Source organism: Panthera pardus, unplaced genomic scaffold (genome assembly GCF_024362965.1).
Source record: "Panthera pardus isolate Hobbes unplaced genomic scaffold, ASM2436296v1 HiC_scaffold_17, whole genome shotgun sequence".
NCBI lineage: Eukaryota > Metazoa > Chordata > Mammalia > Carnivora > Felidae > Panthera > Panthera pardus.
The window spans coordinates 21,800,196-21,815,933 of NW_026526732.1; the positions used below are offsets into that span (position 1 = coordinate 21,800,196).

General features: G+C 39.4%; 1 protein-coding gene across 4 annotated transcripts in view; it reads right to left on the minus strand.

The window, feature by feature from the left end:
* The window catches only part of UTRN (utrophin), a 487,285-nt gene that overhangs the window by 326,573 nt on the left and 144,974 nt on the right, over nucleotides 1-15,738 (minus strand). For all 4 annotated transcript variants that reach the window (XM_053904408.1, XM_053904406.1, XM_053904407.1 and 1 more), the window contains exons 23-26: nucleotides 11,177-11,290; nucleotides 10,368-10,523; nucleotides 6,107-6,277; nucleotides 4,041-4,220 (exon numbers count right to left, since the gene is read on the minus strand). In XM_053904408.1, the coding sequence (XP_053760383.1) occupies nucleotides 4,041-4,220; nucleotides 6,107-6,277; nucleotides 10,368-10,523; nucleotides 11,177-11,290 (621 nt within the window). The remainder of the gene's footprint in view (nucleotides 1-4,040; nucleotides 4,221-6,106; nucleotides 6,278-10,367; nucleotides 10,524-11,176; nucleotides 11,291-15,738) is intronic.

Sequence of the window (15,738 nt, forward strand, 5' to 3'; positions counted from 1 at the left end):
TTAGGTTTCACAGGCCACATTCGGTCTCTGTCACAGACTCTTTTTTGTTGATTGTATGTGTGTTGTTTTGGTTTTTGAACCACCCTTTTAAAAATATATAAACCATTTTTAGTTCACAAGCCATACAGAAAAAGGCCACAAACCAGATTTAATCCCGAGGCTGTAATTTACCAACCCCTGGCTAAGACTATAAAAGGGAAAAGAGGTGTCTAGTCCCCTAATTTTTACAGACAGAAAGCAGACTGAGATCTACTTCGCTGCCAGCAGAACCCTATTTCTGGGGCACCTATTTCTGGGGCACCTATTTCTGGGTGGCTCAGTCAGTTAAGCATCCGACTTGGGCTCAAGTCATGATCTCACGGTTCATGGGTTCGAGCCCCGCATAGGGCTCTGTGCTGACAGCTCAGAGCCTGGAGCCTACTTTGGATTCTGTGTCTCTCTCTCTGCCCCTCCCCTGCTTGCTTGCTCTCTCTCTCAAATAAATGAACATTTAAAAAGTTCTTTTAGGGGCGCCTGGGTGGCGCAGTCGGTTAAGCGTCCGACTTCAGCCAGGTCATGATCTCGCGGTCCGTGAGTTCGAGCCCCGCGTCAGGCTCTGGGCTGATGGCTCGGAGCCTGGAGCCTGTTTCCGATTCTGTGTCTTCCTCTCTCTCTGCCCCTCCCCCCGTTCATGCTCTGTCTCTCTCTGTCCCAAAAATAAATAAAAAACGTTGAAAAAAAAAATTAAAAAAAAAAAAAAAGTTTTTTTAAAAAGAACCCTATTTCTTATGGGGGAAAAAAAGATGGCTCCCAGAGAGGCACTCCCAAGAAGCCACTGGGCCCTATTCAAGCAACGGCTCCCGCCCCTGAAGTGGGGCACAGACTACACACATGTGCCTGGCTGGATTCCAGAATCACTGTTATTAAATTTTGAGTCACCATTACCAGTGACAGTTATTTACCTCCTATTCCCCCAACTTTTTTGAATGGAAGTGTCCACTGAGATTTTTCTGAGCCCATCCTTGCCATTGTATGCTGGGTATATATATGGGAAGCAGGTAACTTGTCTTTTTCGTGCCTAGGTCACCAGATCCAGAGGCACTGCTCCCACACACCTGCACCTGAAGAAACGGCTCCAAGGAGCCACATCTGCATGTGGACCTGATGTGGATCACAAGACAGTGCATTCTGAGCTTGTGCTGCACTGGATAAGACTTTGGGAGTCCCTGAGAGTCTAAGTGCATTTTGCATTAGCGAAGAATGTAACTAATGTATGGCCAGAGACTAATGATAGACTAATGATAACCATGGCAGACCAATGATAACCACACATTTTTTGCTGCTACTCCCATTAAGTGGTGACGTTGTTTTCTCCTCCCCTAGGATGTGGGTTGGCCTTGCAACCTGCTTAGAACAAAAGAATGTTCCACAGGTGATGCTCTACCAAACTGCAGACCTAGGCTCTCAGGGGACTAGCAGCTTCTGCTCTCTCCCTCTTAAAAACCAGCTGCCCAGTGCCCAGAAGCCATAAAACCTGCAGGAGAAAGACCTGCAGGAGGAGAGGCCATCGTGAATGCCCCAGCGGAGCTCCCAGTTGAACACAGCTATCCGAGTGAGCTCTCCCTATACCACATGGAGCAGAAGGGCCATTCAGTTGGGTCAAATCAGCCTACAGCATCATAAATAATAAAATAATAAATGGTTATTTTGGGGGGCGCCTGGGTGGCTCAGTTGGTTAAGTGTCCGACTTTGGCTCAGGTCATGATCTCGTGACCCATGAGTTCGAGCCCTGCGTTGGGCTCTGTGCTGACAGCCTAGAGCCTGGAGTCTGCTTCGGATTCTGTGTCTCCCTCTCTCTCCCTTTCCCCCACCTCACTCTGTCTCTCTCTCTCAAAACGAATTAAACATTAAAAACATTAAAAAAATTTTTTTTCTGAATAAATGGTTGTTTTTATAAAGCTCTATATATCAGTGAGGTGTGTTATAGAGCAAGTGATAACATAAGTGTATATATTAAACACATATAAACACATGGATGAGAAGAATATATACTAACTCCGGGATGATGATTACTTAAAGACAGGGATTGAGAGACATGAGATGGGATAGAAAGAAGGAAATATAGTCTGAATGCTAATTTGCTTTATTTTAAAAACAAGATCTGGAAAGATAGGGTAAAATGTTAACATTAATATGTGAAGGATATGTAAATAGGTATTAATAGTATTACCTGTACTTTTCTAGAAGTTTGAAATATCTCATGATTTAAAAAATATGTTAAGGAATCTAAAAATAATCAAGGTAATAATGCTGGACTCTGCCGAAGAAAAGCATTCTTATCCAAACTTCGGATTCTGGGCTATTTCTGCCCAGACCCCTTAGTCATCTCGGACATCATTTTTAGAGCATTTCAATTTTTAAGCTTTATTTCCATCTTTTCATCTTCCCCTTTAAAGATACCAAGGCCTCATCTTTTCTCTCTTATCATTTTTCCTGGCATTTTTCCTTCTCTTCTCTCAAAATAATTCTCTCAAACTAATCCCAAAGTAATTCTCAAAGCAATTCCAAATTCTCAACGTACGTATTTTATTCCTCATTCTCAAATTGTCACCTCTGGGTCATAAACACAATGTGAAGAAATGACACAGAATACCTGGTGGTCTTTTGTTAGCTTAGGATAACTTGGGGACTTCACTCATTATTTAAATATATTATGAGTTGTTATTTTGCCTATAAATAAACAGGAAAGCAAAAACATGGACAAAACTACGGTAAAATTCAAGTCCAAGATCATCCACTAGGACTCAAGATTGGGCATATATAACGTTACATATTATGTTTACAGAATTTTAAATTTTAAATTCTCAATTGAGTGACCTCAGGTATTTTATGTTAGATAATACAGTTGACCTTTAAACAACACAGGTTTGAACCGCATGAATCAATTTATACATGGATTTCTTACAGCACAGTACTATAAATGTTATTTTCTCTTATGATTTTCTTAATAACATTTTCTCTTCTCTAGCTTACTTTATTGTAAGAATATAGTATATGATATATGTAACATACAAAACATGTGCTAATCACTGATGTTATCAGTAAGAATTCTGGTCAACATCAGGCTATTAGTAGTTAAGTTTTGGGGGAGTCAAAAGTATATATAGATATTCAACTGTGTGAGGTTGGGGGGTCAGTGCTCCTAACCCCCACACTCTCTAAGGGTCAACCGTGTATTAATATTACAGAGTGAGGTTTTATTTGACTTGAAGTTTTCTTATTAACCATCCTGAATTATACATATTTATCTTAGCACAAAACAGATTCAGAAAAAGCAAGAAGTGAGTGAATTTAGTTTAAATATCACAGCTGTGATTGTTTACCATTTTAGGATTTACTACAATACAATCATTTGTTTTAGGCTTAAGTTAAATTTAATTTTTATAAATCAAAACGCTTACATCTTTTCAGTAAAATGCAAGAAAAGTCACACTGATATAAAAACAAGCAAGCAAAACCTTAATTTTATTTAAAAAAAAATTAATAGAATCATCTTCAACCAATGGCAAGAGGGGTAAAATAGTCCAGCAAAATACCAGCACATTCAAGTTCTTCTTTCTGTCAGGTGACTCTCTAACTTCAGACACCCAGTTGAAATGAAATAAAAAAAAAAAAAAACCCTCAATTCATCTCTGTGTACTGACCAGGCAAAACAAAACAAAAGAAAGGCTCACAGTACATTGTTCTAGAATGTTAGAAATTGGAACAGACCCTACAGATCATCTGAAATATGAAAACCTTGATTTCACATATAAAAAAGGAAAGTCTAAATATATGAAATAACTTTCCCAAGAACCTTCTACTAACTGAAGGCAGATCGTGGTTTCCTATTTCTTTTTTTTAATCCCAGTTTCCTTTTTATCAACTGTTATCCAGGAATGACTTTTCCTTTATGATCCCGTATTGGAAAAGAAAAACAGAGCTTTTTAGTTTTTTCCAAGATATGGAAATGGTCAGTAAATTACAGAGTTTGATCTCAAAAACATCACTGATTAACATACCTCTAGCGTGTGGCACTTTCCTCGAATTCTGTTACACAGAAGTTGGTAATTCTCCAGCACAACTTTAAGCTCAGATGTCAGTTCCTGGCCACCAGAGGGCACCTTTGCAGCTAGTAACTTGATATTGTCCTTGAGGATCTTCACTCTCACCTCCTTCTGCAACACATCCTCTTTTGCCCTCTGTTCCAAGAAAGGATGAACTTGAAACTGTGTCCCTTTCTCAGTCACCAATTTCTTTTCTTTTTCAAAGACAACTAAACCAAAATTAAAATGCCGACATGATTCTAACGACCTAATTGGAACATTATTTAGGTAATCATTCCAGAGAGTGCTTTTGAAATAAGAAGGCTAACTGTAAGATTTATAAAAAATAAAAATAAAAATAAAAAGCAATGTTAACACACCTAAGTCACGCTCAATTATGTTTGCCAACAGGAGGTATTTTCAAAGTCTGGGCCCATGATAAGAATCTAAGTGAGTTCATTTTAACACTGGAAGTCTGAGCATACTAAACTGAGTGAGATAAATAAATTTTCACAAAAACTAAGGTGCACCATAGTAGAGGTATCATTTAAAAATAATTTAAACATATTTCTTTTCTCCTGGAACAGAGGTTTATCTATGCTTCTGATAATTAACAGCATTTCAAGAGTGATAGAAGTTATACTAGGAGGATCTAATCTAGAAATAGCTTCTTTCCTGACTCTCCCTCTAGGCTGGCGATGAAGTCTCACATTTAGGAAAATCAACCTAAAATGCCTTTCACTTTCCCTTTTAGCTTTCTTTACTACTAAATGGTTTTAAATTTCCCTTAGTTGCAAGGAAAGTAATTAATTACATGTAGTGGTTTTAAAATTCTAACAGTCGTTAGAATAAAAATAGATGGAACGTTGCCCAATCAAGGGTTAAAAACTTATTTCTCTAAGCTTTCATCCCTAGTGACTTTGAAATACCACAGAACTGCAATGCCAATAATGTAAAGAAAATAAATAAGACCATTCTTAACCTGGTAGGCTACCTTTAAAATATCTTATATACTGAATATTTAAAAAGCTTTCCAAAAAAAGTACACTAAAAAAGATGCTTCAGTGAAAATAACCACATACAAGAACAGTCAAAGTCCCTTATTGTATTTACTTTGATTCATATTCAATAATGCACTCATGAAATATAATCCTTTTTTAAAATATCTGCACAGAGATTTTTGCTTTAGTTATACTTTTAGGCAAGTTAAATTTGGCATAAAACAGTCAATGTGTGGCTTACTCTTATTTTTTTTAAAAATAGCCTTGAAGACTCTATCTCCTTTGGCATGATCACTGAAGGACACTTGAAGCAATGTTAGAAATTTGGGAATGATGCCCAGTTCTTTTACTATAGAAAAAAAAGAAGAAGAAGAAAGAAAGTGTTCAAGACTAATGACACAGGAATCTAAGTTTATAGGAAATATATCCTGTGGACCAAACTGATATTAAATCCCTCAACAATGCTCCTACTGCTACTCTTACCTGCTCTAACAAAATTTTGATATTCATGTGTTTCCCATGTATTAACCGAAAGAATACATTTGATGAAATGAAGATAAATCACAACCAATTTGGGAAGTCACTCTTGTTCCTAACAAAAAAAAATGATTCCCCCTTAAAACTTTTGGAAAGAGATAGCACTGATATTGCACAACACTGTGAACATAGCTGATAAAACTAAATTTTTGAGTTATCCTCTGTGGCTCCCTGAAGTTCTAATGGAAGAGACTGTCTCAGGGGTCTTCGTGGACTCAACCCATGGGCGAAAGTGAACAAGTGGAGTGTGGCCTTCCTTTCCCTACTAGAGTCATAGTAGCTATCCTTCCTTTTTTTTTTTTCAAATTGAAATCCAACTATGAAAGATTATATGTACATATCATGTTTTACAGATGATAGATAGATAGATAGATAGATAGATAGATAGATAGATAGACAGATAGATAGACAGACTCATTCATTCATTCATTTATTCATTCGTATGTAAGGGAGAAGGGGAGCTACGAAGCCTATTTACACGGGCACTGACCGGCCTAGACTCACCTTCATTTCTTCCACTGCACTCTCCAGCTCTTCTGGTGACTTGTACTCAAAATCCCTCTCCAGGTATTCTTCTTCTGCCTGGGCCATCCATTCCTGCATCTCTGCCAAGTCTTTCTTCAGGTTCACTGCTTTTTCCTGACTTTCAGACAACCTAGTTTTTTGAATAGCAATCTGGAAAGGAAAAGCCATTCACCCAAATAAACAAATGCTGAAACATTAAATGTCAAGTTCTAGTTTCCAATATCTAAGGACACAGTGATAACTTTCCACAAAGAGCCTTGTTTTCACATTCAGATAAAATCCTTTATACATTTTGTGCTGATGTTGTAGAATATAAGCAACAATGAAAACAATAATTATAACAATAATCATAATAATTATAATAATTATAACTCTACACCACATGTTGGATATTAATCTAACCTGGAAATATCTATTATAATTTTAAAAATGTATAACTTTTGACAGAGTAATCTCAAATGAAGGAATCTAACCTGCAACAATAAAAGCATATATTTTAAGGAAATTTACTGTAGCATTGTTTATTATGGAAAAAAAAAACCTGGAAGCAACCAAAGAATTGGTTTTCTCCTATAAAACACTGCTGTACAAAATTTTGGTTTTGATAATCTACTATACTTGTATATTGCACAAAGACACAGAAAACGTTACATTAGAAAAACAGGTATGATATGTATCTCATTCAATAACTTATATATTTCAGATAACCAAATATTTCATATAAAAATATGTTGAGAGGTCCTCCCTCCAACCACAAACTGACGTCCACAGTGGGAGAAGGTACCATCCCACAGAGATCACCCAGCGTTCACTTCATTATTCGATATTCCTCTGACTCAAATCAAACGTCAGAGTCACCTTGCCAGGCTTGCTCAGCTGCAAAGCTGATAGTGAACAAAAGCCAGTGTAGAAACAGGATGGCTCTCATGAGAGAAAGGCAAAATCCTTAGAGGCTTTCCTGTTCCCACTCTCCAAGCAGGATCAGAGCCATAAAAATAGAAAGGGGCCAAACAGGGGCGCCTGGGTGTCTCAGTCGGTTAAGCATCTGACTTTGGCTCAGGTCATGACCTCACAGTTCAGGGGTTCAAGCCCCACATTGGGCTCTGTGCTGACAGCTCGGAGCCTGGAGCCTGCTTCGGATTCTGTGTCTCTGTCTCTGTCTCTGTCTCTGTCTCTCTCTCTCTCTCTCTCTGCCCCTCCCCAGCTCACACTCTCTCATGCTCTCAAAAATAAACAAACTCAAAAGAATTTGTTAAATAAATAAGTGGGGCCAAACAGGAGCTTTGATTTCATTGCCCCACATGGCACTTGAGGAGCTTACTGCCAGCCATACACACAGCCCTGGTTCCTAAGTCTTGGTGATTAGCACTTTACACGGGACGGCTGTTTTTAAAAATACATAGAAATACAGATTCCTTGGGTTCCACTTTCAGAAAATTCTCCTTACTAGTAGTTTCCAGACACTGGACAATTATATAGTTCTCACAGATCCAGAGAGAAATGAGAAAAAGAAAGACACTGGAATAAACTTTAAAAAAAGAAAGAAAAAGCTCAAAACTATAATTGATTATCCTGAGGTTATTTACTATCTTTTGGCATTAAAATGTTCCTCGTTTCATGGCATCATGGACATAACAGATGAGACAGACTGTTTTTATTTGTTGGTTGATTTCATATGTCCATCCTTTCTTAGCAAAATAAAAATTTGGCCACATTATATTTGCCCCAAACATCTACACCTTTATACTACTCAATGAAACACAATACTCTGGAACTGCTTTAGATAATTACTCACACAACACATGGTTGCCTCCGTGCTAAGGACACTTAAAAATTCCCCACACATTTACTCTCACACAATGAATCAACAGTAATTCATAATTATTTCTTTGTTGTCCTATCTGTATGTACATATGTATGTATGTAGATAGATGCATAGGTTTAAATATCTATGTCTATACATATGTATGTACATATCTAGCTGTTGCTTTCTTTCCTCCTTGCTGGCACTCTCAAACCATTTTCCTTATTTACTTGCCCCCAAATCTCAATAAATGCAAGCACAAACCATCAGATTATAGCACACTTAGAGAAATTTGAACCTGGCCAGAAGAGATGACAGTATGGATTTACTTTCTTAAGTGTGGCAATGGTTTTGTGGTTTTGTAGAAGATTGTCTTTATTCACGAGTGAAGTATTTAGTATTTAGTATTCATGCTAACGTATTCAAGGAGGAAGTGTCATGACAGTTTCAAATTCCTGTCAAAAGTCCATTTTTAGGGGGAAAAAACACCTGTGTTTGTGTGTTATGTGTGAGGAGAGTGAAGGAGAGAGAGAAAGCAAATGTGGGAGAAGGTTAACCGGCAAATTAAGGAATGGGCCCACAGCTGCTCCCTCTACCACTATCTAAGGCTTCCTTGAAGTTTGGACATATTCAGAGTAAGGAATTTGGGGGAAAACAATGAAAACAAAACATTCAAGGATGCAAATATAAGTTTTTCCTACATAAGCATTAACCAAAAAATATCACATGAAGAGATAGGTACCATCTACAGGGTTGTCTGAACATTTCTGCATTCACACCTTCTCCTCCCACTTCCCCCGTTCTGCACCCACTTCAGCTTTGTGTAACCTCACTAGCAAAGCAGAAGCAATCGTAAAACTACATCGATCTCCTACTGTACCCAGAGTTGCCTTCCTTCCATTTCCATGGAGAAACTATCCCACAGCAATTCTTTCACTGGTAGAGGGGCTCTTGGCCTTCTCACATATGACAGACTTCACTCCAGAAATTATCTTCTCCAAGCAAGGTCCTTCTTTTTGGGCATGCAAATATCCTATAACATCCCTTATTTCTAGAAATTATAGGGGCACCTGCATGGCTCAGTCGGTTAAGCATCCAACTCTTGATTTTGGCTCAGGTCATGATCTCACGGTTCATGGAATCAAGCCCTGCGCAGACAGTGCAGAACCTTTCTGGTGGTCTCTCTCTCCCTCTCTCTGCCACTCCCCTGCTCTCTCTCTCACTCTCTCTTTCTCTCTCTTGATAAATAAACTTTAAATAAATAAATAATAAAAATTAAAATTACAAAAATACCCCCTTGGATCCCCAGGTCCCCTCTCCCACCTCATTTCTCTGCTCCCTTGAATAGAAAAATAGCAAAATTCCTCCAAGTTGCTACTACTTGACCCAATCGCTCACTTCCCATTCTCTGCTCAACATTCCCCAATGTGACTTTCTTGCCTGCCATGCCACTGGATCCACTTTTCTCAAGGTCATTTAAAGCCTGCATCTTGTTAGATCAAAAGCCTGACTTTCAGTGCTCCTTGGGCTCAAAAATCCTCAGTACTGCGCACCACGGAAAGCTTTCTCCACCTGGCCCCAGGACCTCACAGGGTCTTGGCATTTCTCCTCTGGCTGACCCTTCCTTCTCGGCACACTTGGCCTATGCTCTTTCCTCTTTCCAGCAGAAAGAGCTGAAGAGCCCCATCTACGTGTCTCAGTCTCAAACTTAACCCTGCCAGAATGGAAATCATTGTTTCACCTGCCCTCACAAAAGCTTCTTCTCCTCAAGTCTCCACCATTTCAGCCAATAGCAGCACAATTCATACAAAGTGGAAGCTTTGCATAGACCCTCGGCTGTTCCTGACTACTCCCTTTTCGAGATCACACATCTAATCCATTACTAGACTCTTATCTCTGTTTTCAAAATACAGTCCAAACCTAACATTCCTCATGACATCCACCACAATCTCTCTAGTCTGAGGGGCCAAGACAACAATAACCTCTTCAATATCTGTTTTCACTCTTGCTTTCCCAGAGTAAATTATCCACATGGTAATATCACTTCCCTGCTTAAGACCCTCTGCTTTCTGTGTGAAATCATACCTGAAATAAAAGTTTAAAATTTTGCTTCAAAGGCCATATACTATTCACACCACCTGCATTCTGACCTCAAATCTTACCCACCCGCTAATTCCTCTCTTCATTCTGTTCCAGCTACTCTGCCTTTCTAGGTCTTTGTTGAACACCCAAGCTCATTCCCACCAAGCAGCCAAACTAGAAAATTAGTACACTCCCCTAATGAAAAGAAAAATCCATTTTTTGCCCCAACCTGCCACCATGCTATAGTTATTCTAGGCCACTGTTTCTCAAACTGGATGGGCTATAAAATTAATTCAGTCACTGAAAAAAAGCTATCTGGCTCTTAAACACAGATAGCAAGGTTGAAAAACTTACGTCCTTGCTGAATTTCTCCACTTGGGTTTGATAGTCAACTAGTTTTGTCTGTATCCAAGTTTTGATTCCAGCAACTGGAGAGCTTCGAAGGTCGGCCTCTATTTCCTTCATGTCTTTCAGAGATGATTCAATTGTTTCTATTTCATTAACAAAGGCCTGAACACACAAAACAAGCCAGTGTTGAGTTCATTGCTATATAAGTGTATGCCATAACTATAACTTGTCTGCTTGCATCGCTGAAAATACTATAAAAACAGACTACTTGAGAGTCAGGACTTTTAACTACTTAAGCAATACTGCGCCTTGAGAAATTCATTTCACCTGTGCACTTCATATAGCCAGCTGCCAAATTAGATTGGAAATATTTGACTCTCGGCAGGGAATGGTCCTCTCAATTAATTCAGAGAAGCCTAATGATTTCACCAAATACAAACTGCATACAGTATTACTGGTAAATTTCACATGTTAAATATGTTTTTCTTTAAGCCTCACCAGGTGGCACAACAAGAGCAATATAAAATTGGTAATTATGACACTAAAATTGTCATCAGAACATAAATAGCAGCTCCTAATGAATTAAAATTGCTCTCATTCTCTCTATGCAGAATTCGATAACCCTAGCCAAAACATGGACATATAAATAACCAGTCATTCTTTTAATAACTGTAAAGTTTAAAAAAAGGTCTATGATGAAAGATATTTTATCTAGGTTTGTTGTCATGTCATATTTTTGCAATTTTAATAACAGCAAATAACAAAGAAGAAAATGTTATTTATTACAGCAGAGTCCCTAAATCAGCAAAACTCACAGAGCACTGGTCAAGCTCACGCTGTAGCCCTTCAGCATCTCCTTGGACAGCCTGCTCTTTCATTAAGAAGTCTTTCACACCATCCATCCACTTCTCAATGACTTTCAAATCAGCCTAAATGAAACACAATAACAAAGGGGGATATTACTCAGTGACATTCAACCCGCTGCATCTCAAGACCTATCGCTACCGGAAGAAAGGCAACTTTTCAAAACTTTGATAGCATCATTTTCATTTATTGCATTTCTTTCTTTACATCTTCCAAATTTGAAAATAATGATCTTCATGATTGACTAGAATCCTCAAGCGATGACAGTTTGGTGATCATTCTAAAGATTTCAAAACACTCTCTAGTCAACCAAGCTACTTTGCTTAAACATGAGTAGTAATATCAATGATTATAAATTCAAAATACAGGAAAAATGCTTTTCTAGGTGTAATTAGCTAAAAAATCTTTTGTTCTCCTATGATTTAGAACAACTTTTCTCTAAAAGCTAGCTACTCACAGCAGGAAGAAATCAATAGCACGGTGGAGGGAACACAATCGATGGCTCTAGTTCTATGCTGGGCACTGTGTGACTTAGGAACCCAGGGGAGTCCACAGGTCAGCTGCATGGCTTTCACCCAATATTTCCTAGGCACCCACTGAGATCCCTACAGTGTATAGTACTGTGGATCAGAAACAAGTGAGAAAGAGAACGTGCTGCAGGGAGAAACAGAAGCGGTAACATTGGAACTGGGCCATTAATGCAATCAAGTAGGTGCAGTGTGGTCTCCAGTACGAGAGCAAAGTTATGATCATTTCTTCCAATGGCCTCTCATTCTGTCACTGGCCAGGCTCACTTGTTAGCTTTCCTGATGTGGAGCTGAACTTGTTCCCTTATGTCCTGTCAATTCTTTGCTTCTCGTTCAGCCCTAAGGATGGAGATACATTTACAATCCTGTTCAAAGATGACCTTCCAATTTAAAGGCAGCCACTGTGTCTTCCCTTAGTCTCCTATTGGCGCTAAGCATTCCAAATTCCTTCAATGATGTCTCTAGAACATGAGATCCAGGTATGGCACTCACCACACTCATCAACATGCTCAGGACACTAAATCAATTTTTTAATGTCCTTACAACATGCCACACAGAACCAACTACCCTTCCCCTTATAATGCTGGAGAATGGTCAAGATAGAACCTGCTGTTTCACGTATGGCTACTCCACTCATAAAATGCCAGCTAAAGTTGTTTCAGTTTTACTTTTCTTATTATAGGTTGTGGGGTTTTTTTTCTTTTTTTTGTTTGTTTATAGATATATTAGTCTCAATTATTATTTATGGTTAGCTAAAACTCCAAAATTCCCATAACTACCTCTAAATTACATTTCCCCTATCTCATATCGATTGCTTAAATGACTGCTGTAATAAATTCAAGACTGATATTTACAAATATTAAATTTTGCCTAGGTATGCTAACAATTATAGCTAACAATGTAATCATAAAAAGCCAACAAAATGATTTGAAGTTTTAGTCTCCCCACTTTGCTGTCAGCTATTCCCCCTGTCTCTTGTCAGCAAATCTGACAGTAGGGGTGTCCTTTTTCTTTGGGAATTTTTTGTTGTTGGGTTTTGGGGTTTTTTCTGGCGAAAAATAAGGCCAGTGATAGTGCCTACCTGAGCATTTCCTCACGAAGACCCATGCCATTCATTATTCAACAAGGTTTTGGCTTAGTTTTCAAAATAAGCCAAGGTTTCCGAACCTTACAGGTTCGGAAGAGATTTCTCAGGTATTTTAGCGATGAAGTCAATACTTGCCAAAAATGAGTTTGTGAGCCATTATTTGAACCGAATGAGCACACATGAAATGTAAGATTATGAATCTGTATATCTGATAATCTAGCATCCCTCCTCCAAAAAATAAATAAAGGAAAGCAGTAATTAAAGGAAATCAGTCTGGGCAAGGGTTCTCGGTGGTGTCCATGATGACTCCTGGTGACCACCACATTCCTTCCTAAGCACGTGGAAGATCTCTGGTTTGCCGTTTATCCACAGCGCTGCCAGGAACGGACACCAAGCTTACTTCAGGTCTTTGCCTTCTAGAAAATAATGTTTCCCCCTTAAGTAAGACATGTATCATCTCCATTCTTCTGGTACTTTCTCACAAGATGCACAATGTGGCCTTGAGACCATGAGTAAAATCCCCACATTACTCGGGATGTTGATTTAGGCGTCTGAAGGATCTGGGTAGTTTTCCCATCTAACTCCTGATCTAGGCACTAATGCCCCCTCAAGAATGGTCACCTTTTCAATTTGCAGGGCCCTCCTCCGATGAAGACAGGGAGCAGAAAGCACTTGTTGTTTAGGCCTTTCAGCCTCCTCCTCTACTGACACTCTGCACCCCACACATGCTTCCAAGTACGGCTTCTTTGTAAACTCTTTCAGTTATGCTGTGCACTTCCTCAAGCATGCTTTCCCTCTGTTCTTTAGCCTGTCACTAGCCTGTTCTCACAGGCTCATGCACTCTTGCTCTTCCATATTATTTTGATCAATTACCTCTCTCTTCTGCATTTGCTCCACGCCCTAAGATCTTACCATACAGGACTACTTGGTAAGACATGCCCTGGGCAGGGGGAGGCAGGATGCAAAATGATTGAAGTGCAGGGGCGCCTAGGTGGCTCAATCAGTTGAGCCTCTGACTCTTGGTTACAGTTCAGGTCACGATCTCACAGTTGGTGGGTTTGGGCCCCACATTGGGCTCTGCGCTGAGCACACGGAGCCTGCTTGGGGTTCTCTCTCTCTCCTCTTTCTCTGCCCCTACCCCCACTCGCGCTCTCTTTCTCTCTCTCAAAATAAACTTTTTACAAATATCTAAAACAGATAAAAGTGAAAAAAGAGAGAAGCTACAAATACATATACAGAGTTCATAAAAGACTTTCTTTTAACTGTCCATTTAATTTGTTGCCACTTCTTGCATTACTCTCCATTCTAAACTTAAGAATTCAAAGCAGCATTACTGCTGTATAACTGGGCAATTCAGTAACTCCAGTTTTGAATTTAAAAAACTGATAGGGGCGCCTGGGTGGCTCAGTCGATTGAGCGTCTGACTTTGGCTCAGGTCATGATCTTGCGGTTCATGGGTTCGAGCCCCACGTCAGCCCCTGTGCTGACAGCTGGGAGCCTGGAACCTGCTTCGGATTCTGTGTCTCCCTCTGTCTCTGCCCCTCCCCCACTCGCTCTCTCTCAAAAAGAAATAAACATTAAGAAATTAATAAAAATAAAAAACTGATAGTCTTCTGGGCCAAGGATTTTTGAAATTTACGTGGAAGCGTTCCACTCCATGGAGGTTTTCATCACAACCAGCCTTGACGGAAGCGAGCAGCCTCAGTCCAGCGCTTGTGAGAAGTGGCATCAACCCCCTTCCTTCCTCCCTCTCCCAGATACACACAGACCCACGGGGAGGACACACAATTCACACACACTTGTTCCTTCTCTCTCACACACTTTAACATGAGAAAAAAGAGGAATGAAACAGAAACAGACAAGCCATGAACACCAATTGATCATCCCAACAGTAACAAAGGAACAGACAGGAATTTGAAAATCTGTTTTCCCTACTAAAAACCCTTCACATAATCCTGGCCACACCGAATTCTAAGAGAAGCAGTGTGTGACCCATGATAAGAAGATGAAAGTGAAAATACCAAGGTCGGCCCCTTACCAGCCACAAGGTCTTGAGAAACTCACTTCTTTTCTTTGAGCCTCAGCAGCTCATCTATAAAATACGAATAATAACAACTACCTTGCCTCTAGAAAAACAGAGACAATGTTTGGACAGGGCCTGGTACAGAGCAGGCATGCAATAAAGCCTAGCTATTATTACTAAGATCTACAAAACCAAGTGCCTTATTACCAAAATTAAGCCATGAAGAGTTACCACTTCCAAGTTCAGAGAGAGTGCATGCTGGCATGAGTCAGCTTAATATTTTTAACTAATGCCAACATTAATCCTTGTTCTTAAAAGTAACTGCTTAAAAGAGCTACTAGATCTCCTGAATTCAGCTCAGCAGAAGGAAACCCAGTAAATGAGGGAAGGCCCGAACTTTAGAAAGGCCTGGCAGCAGCAGCCTCTCGCAGAACCCCCCACCCTGTGGGTGCATTAATGGGTTAGTAAGAGCAATTCCAGCTAGCACTTGCGTGCAGGTAGGTGTGGGAGATGGGGAGCTCTGCTCCGCCCTCCAATGCCTCCCCTTTCCCCCGGAAAGAAATTATTGTCTCAGTCTACCTGTGGCAGGTGTTTCCTGCGCTTTGAAAAGGCACCCAGAGTCTGCTCATCTTTAATTCAATCATACAAGAAAAATTCCAAAGAAAGTGCAAGAGCTTACATGAAAATTATTTCTCTCCCCATTAAAAAAAATCACTCAACTTATGCACTTCTGAGTTTCTAATGTACAGTAATGACTATTTAATTTTTTTATCCATCTCCATTCACTTACACAATACACACATATATGTTATATATGATATATATTCTGAATATTATATATGTGTTCACATTGGGTAATTTCTAATGTCCTCACTT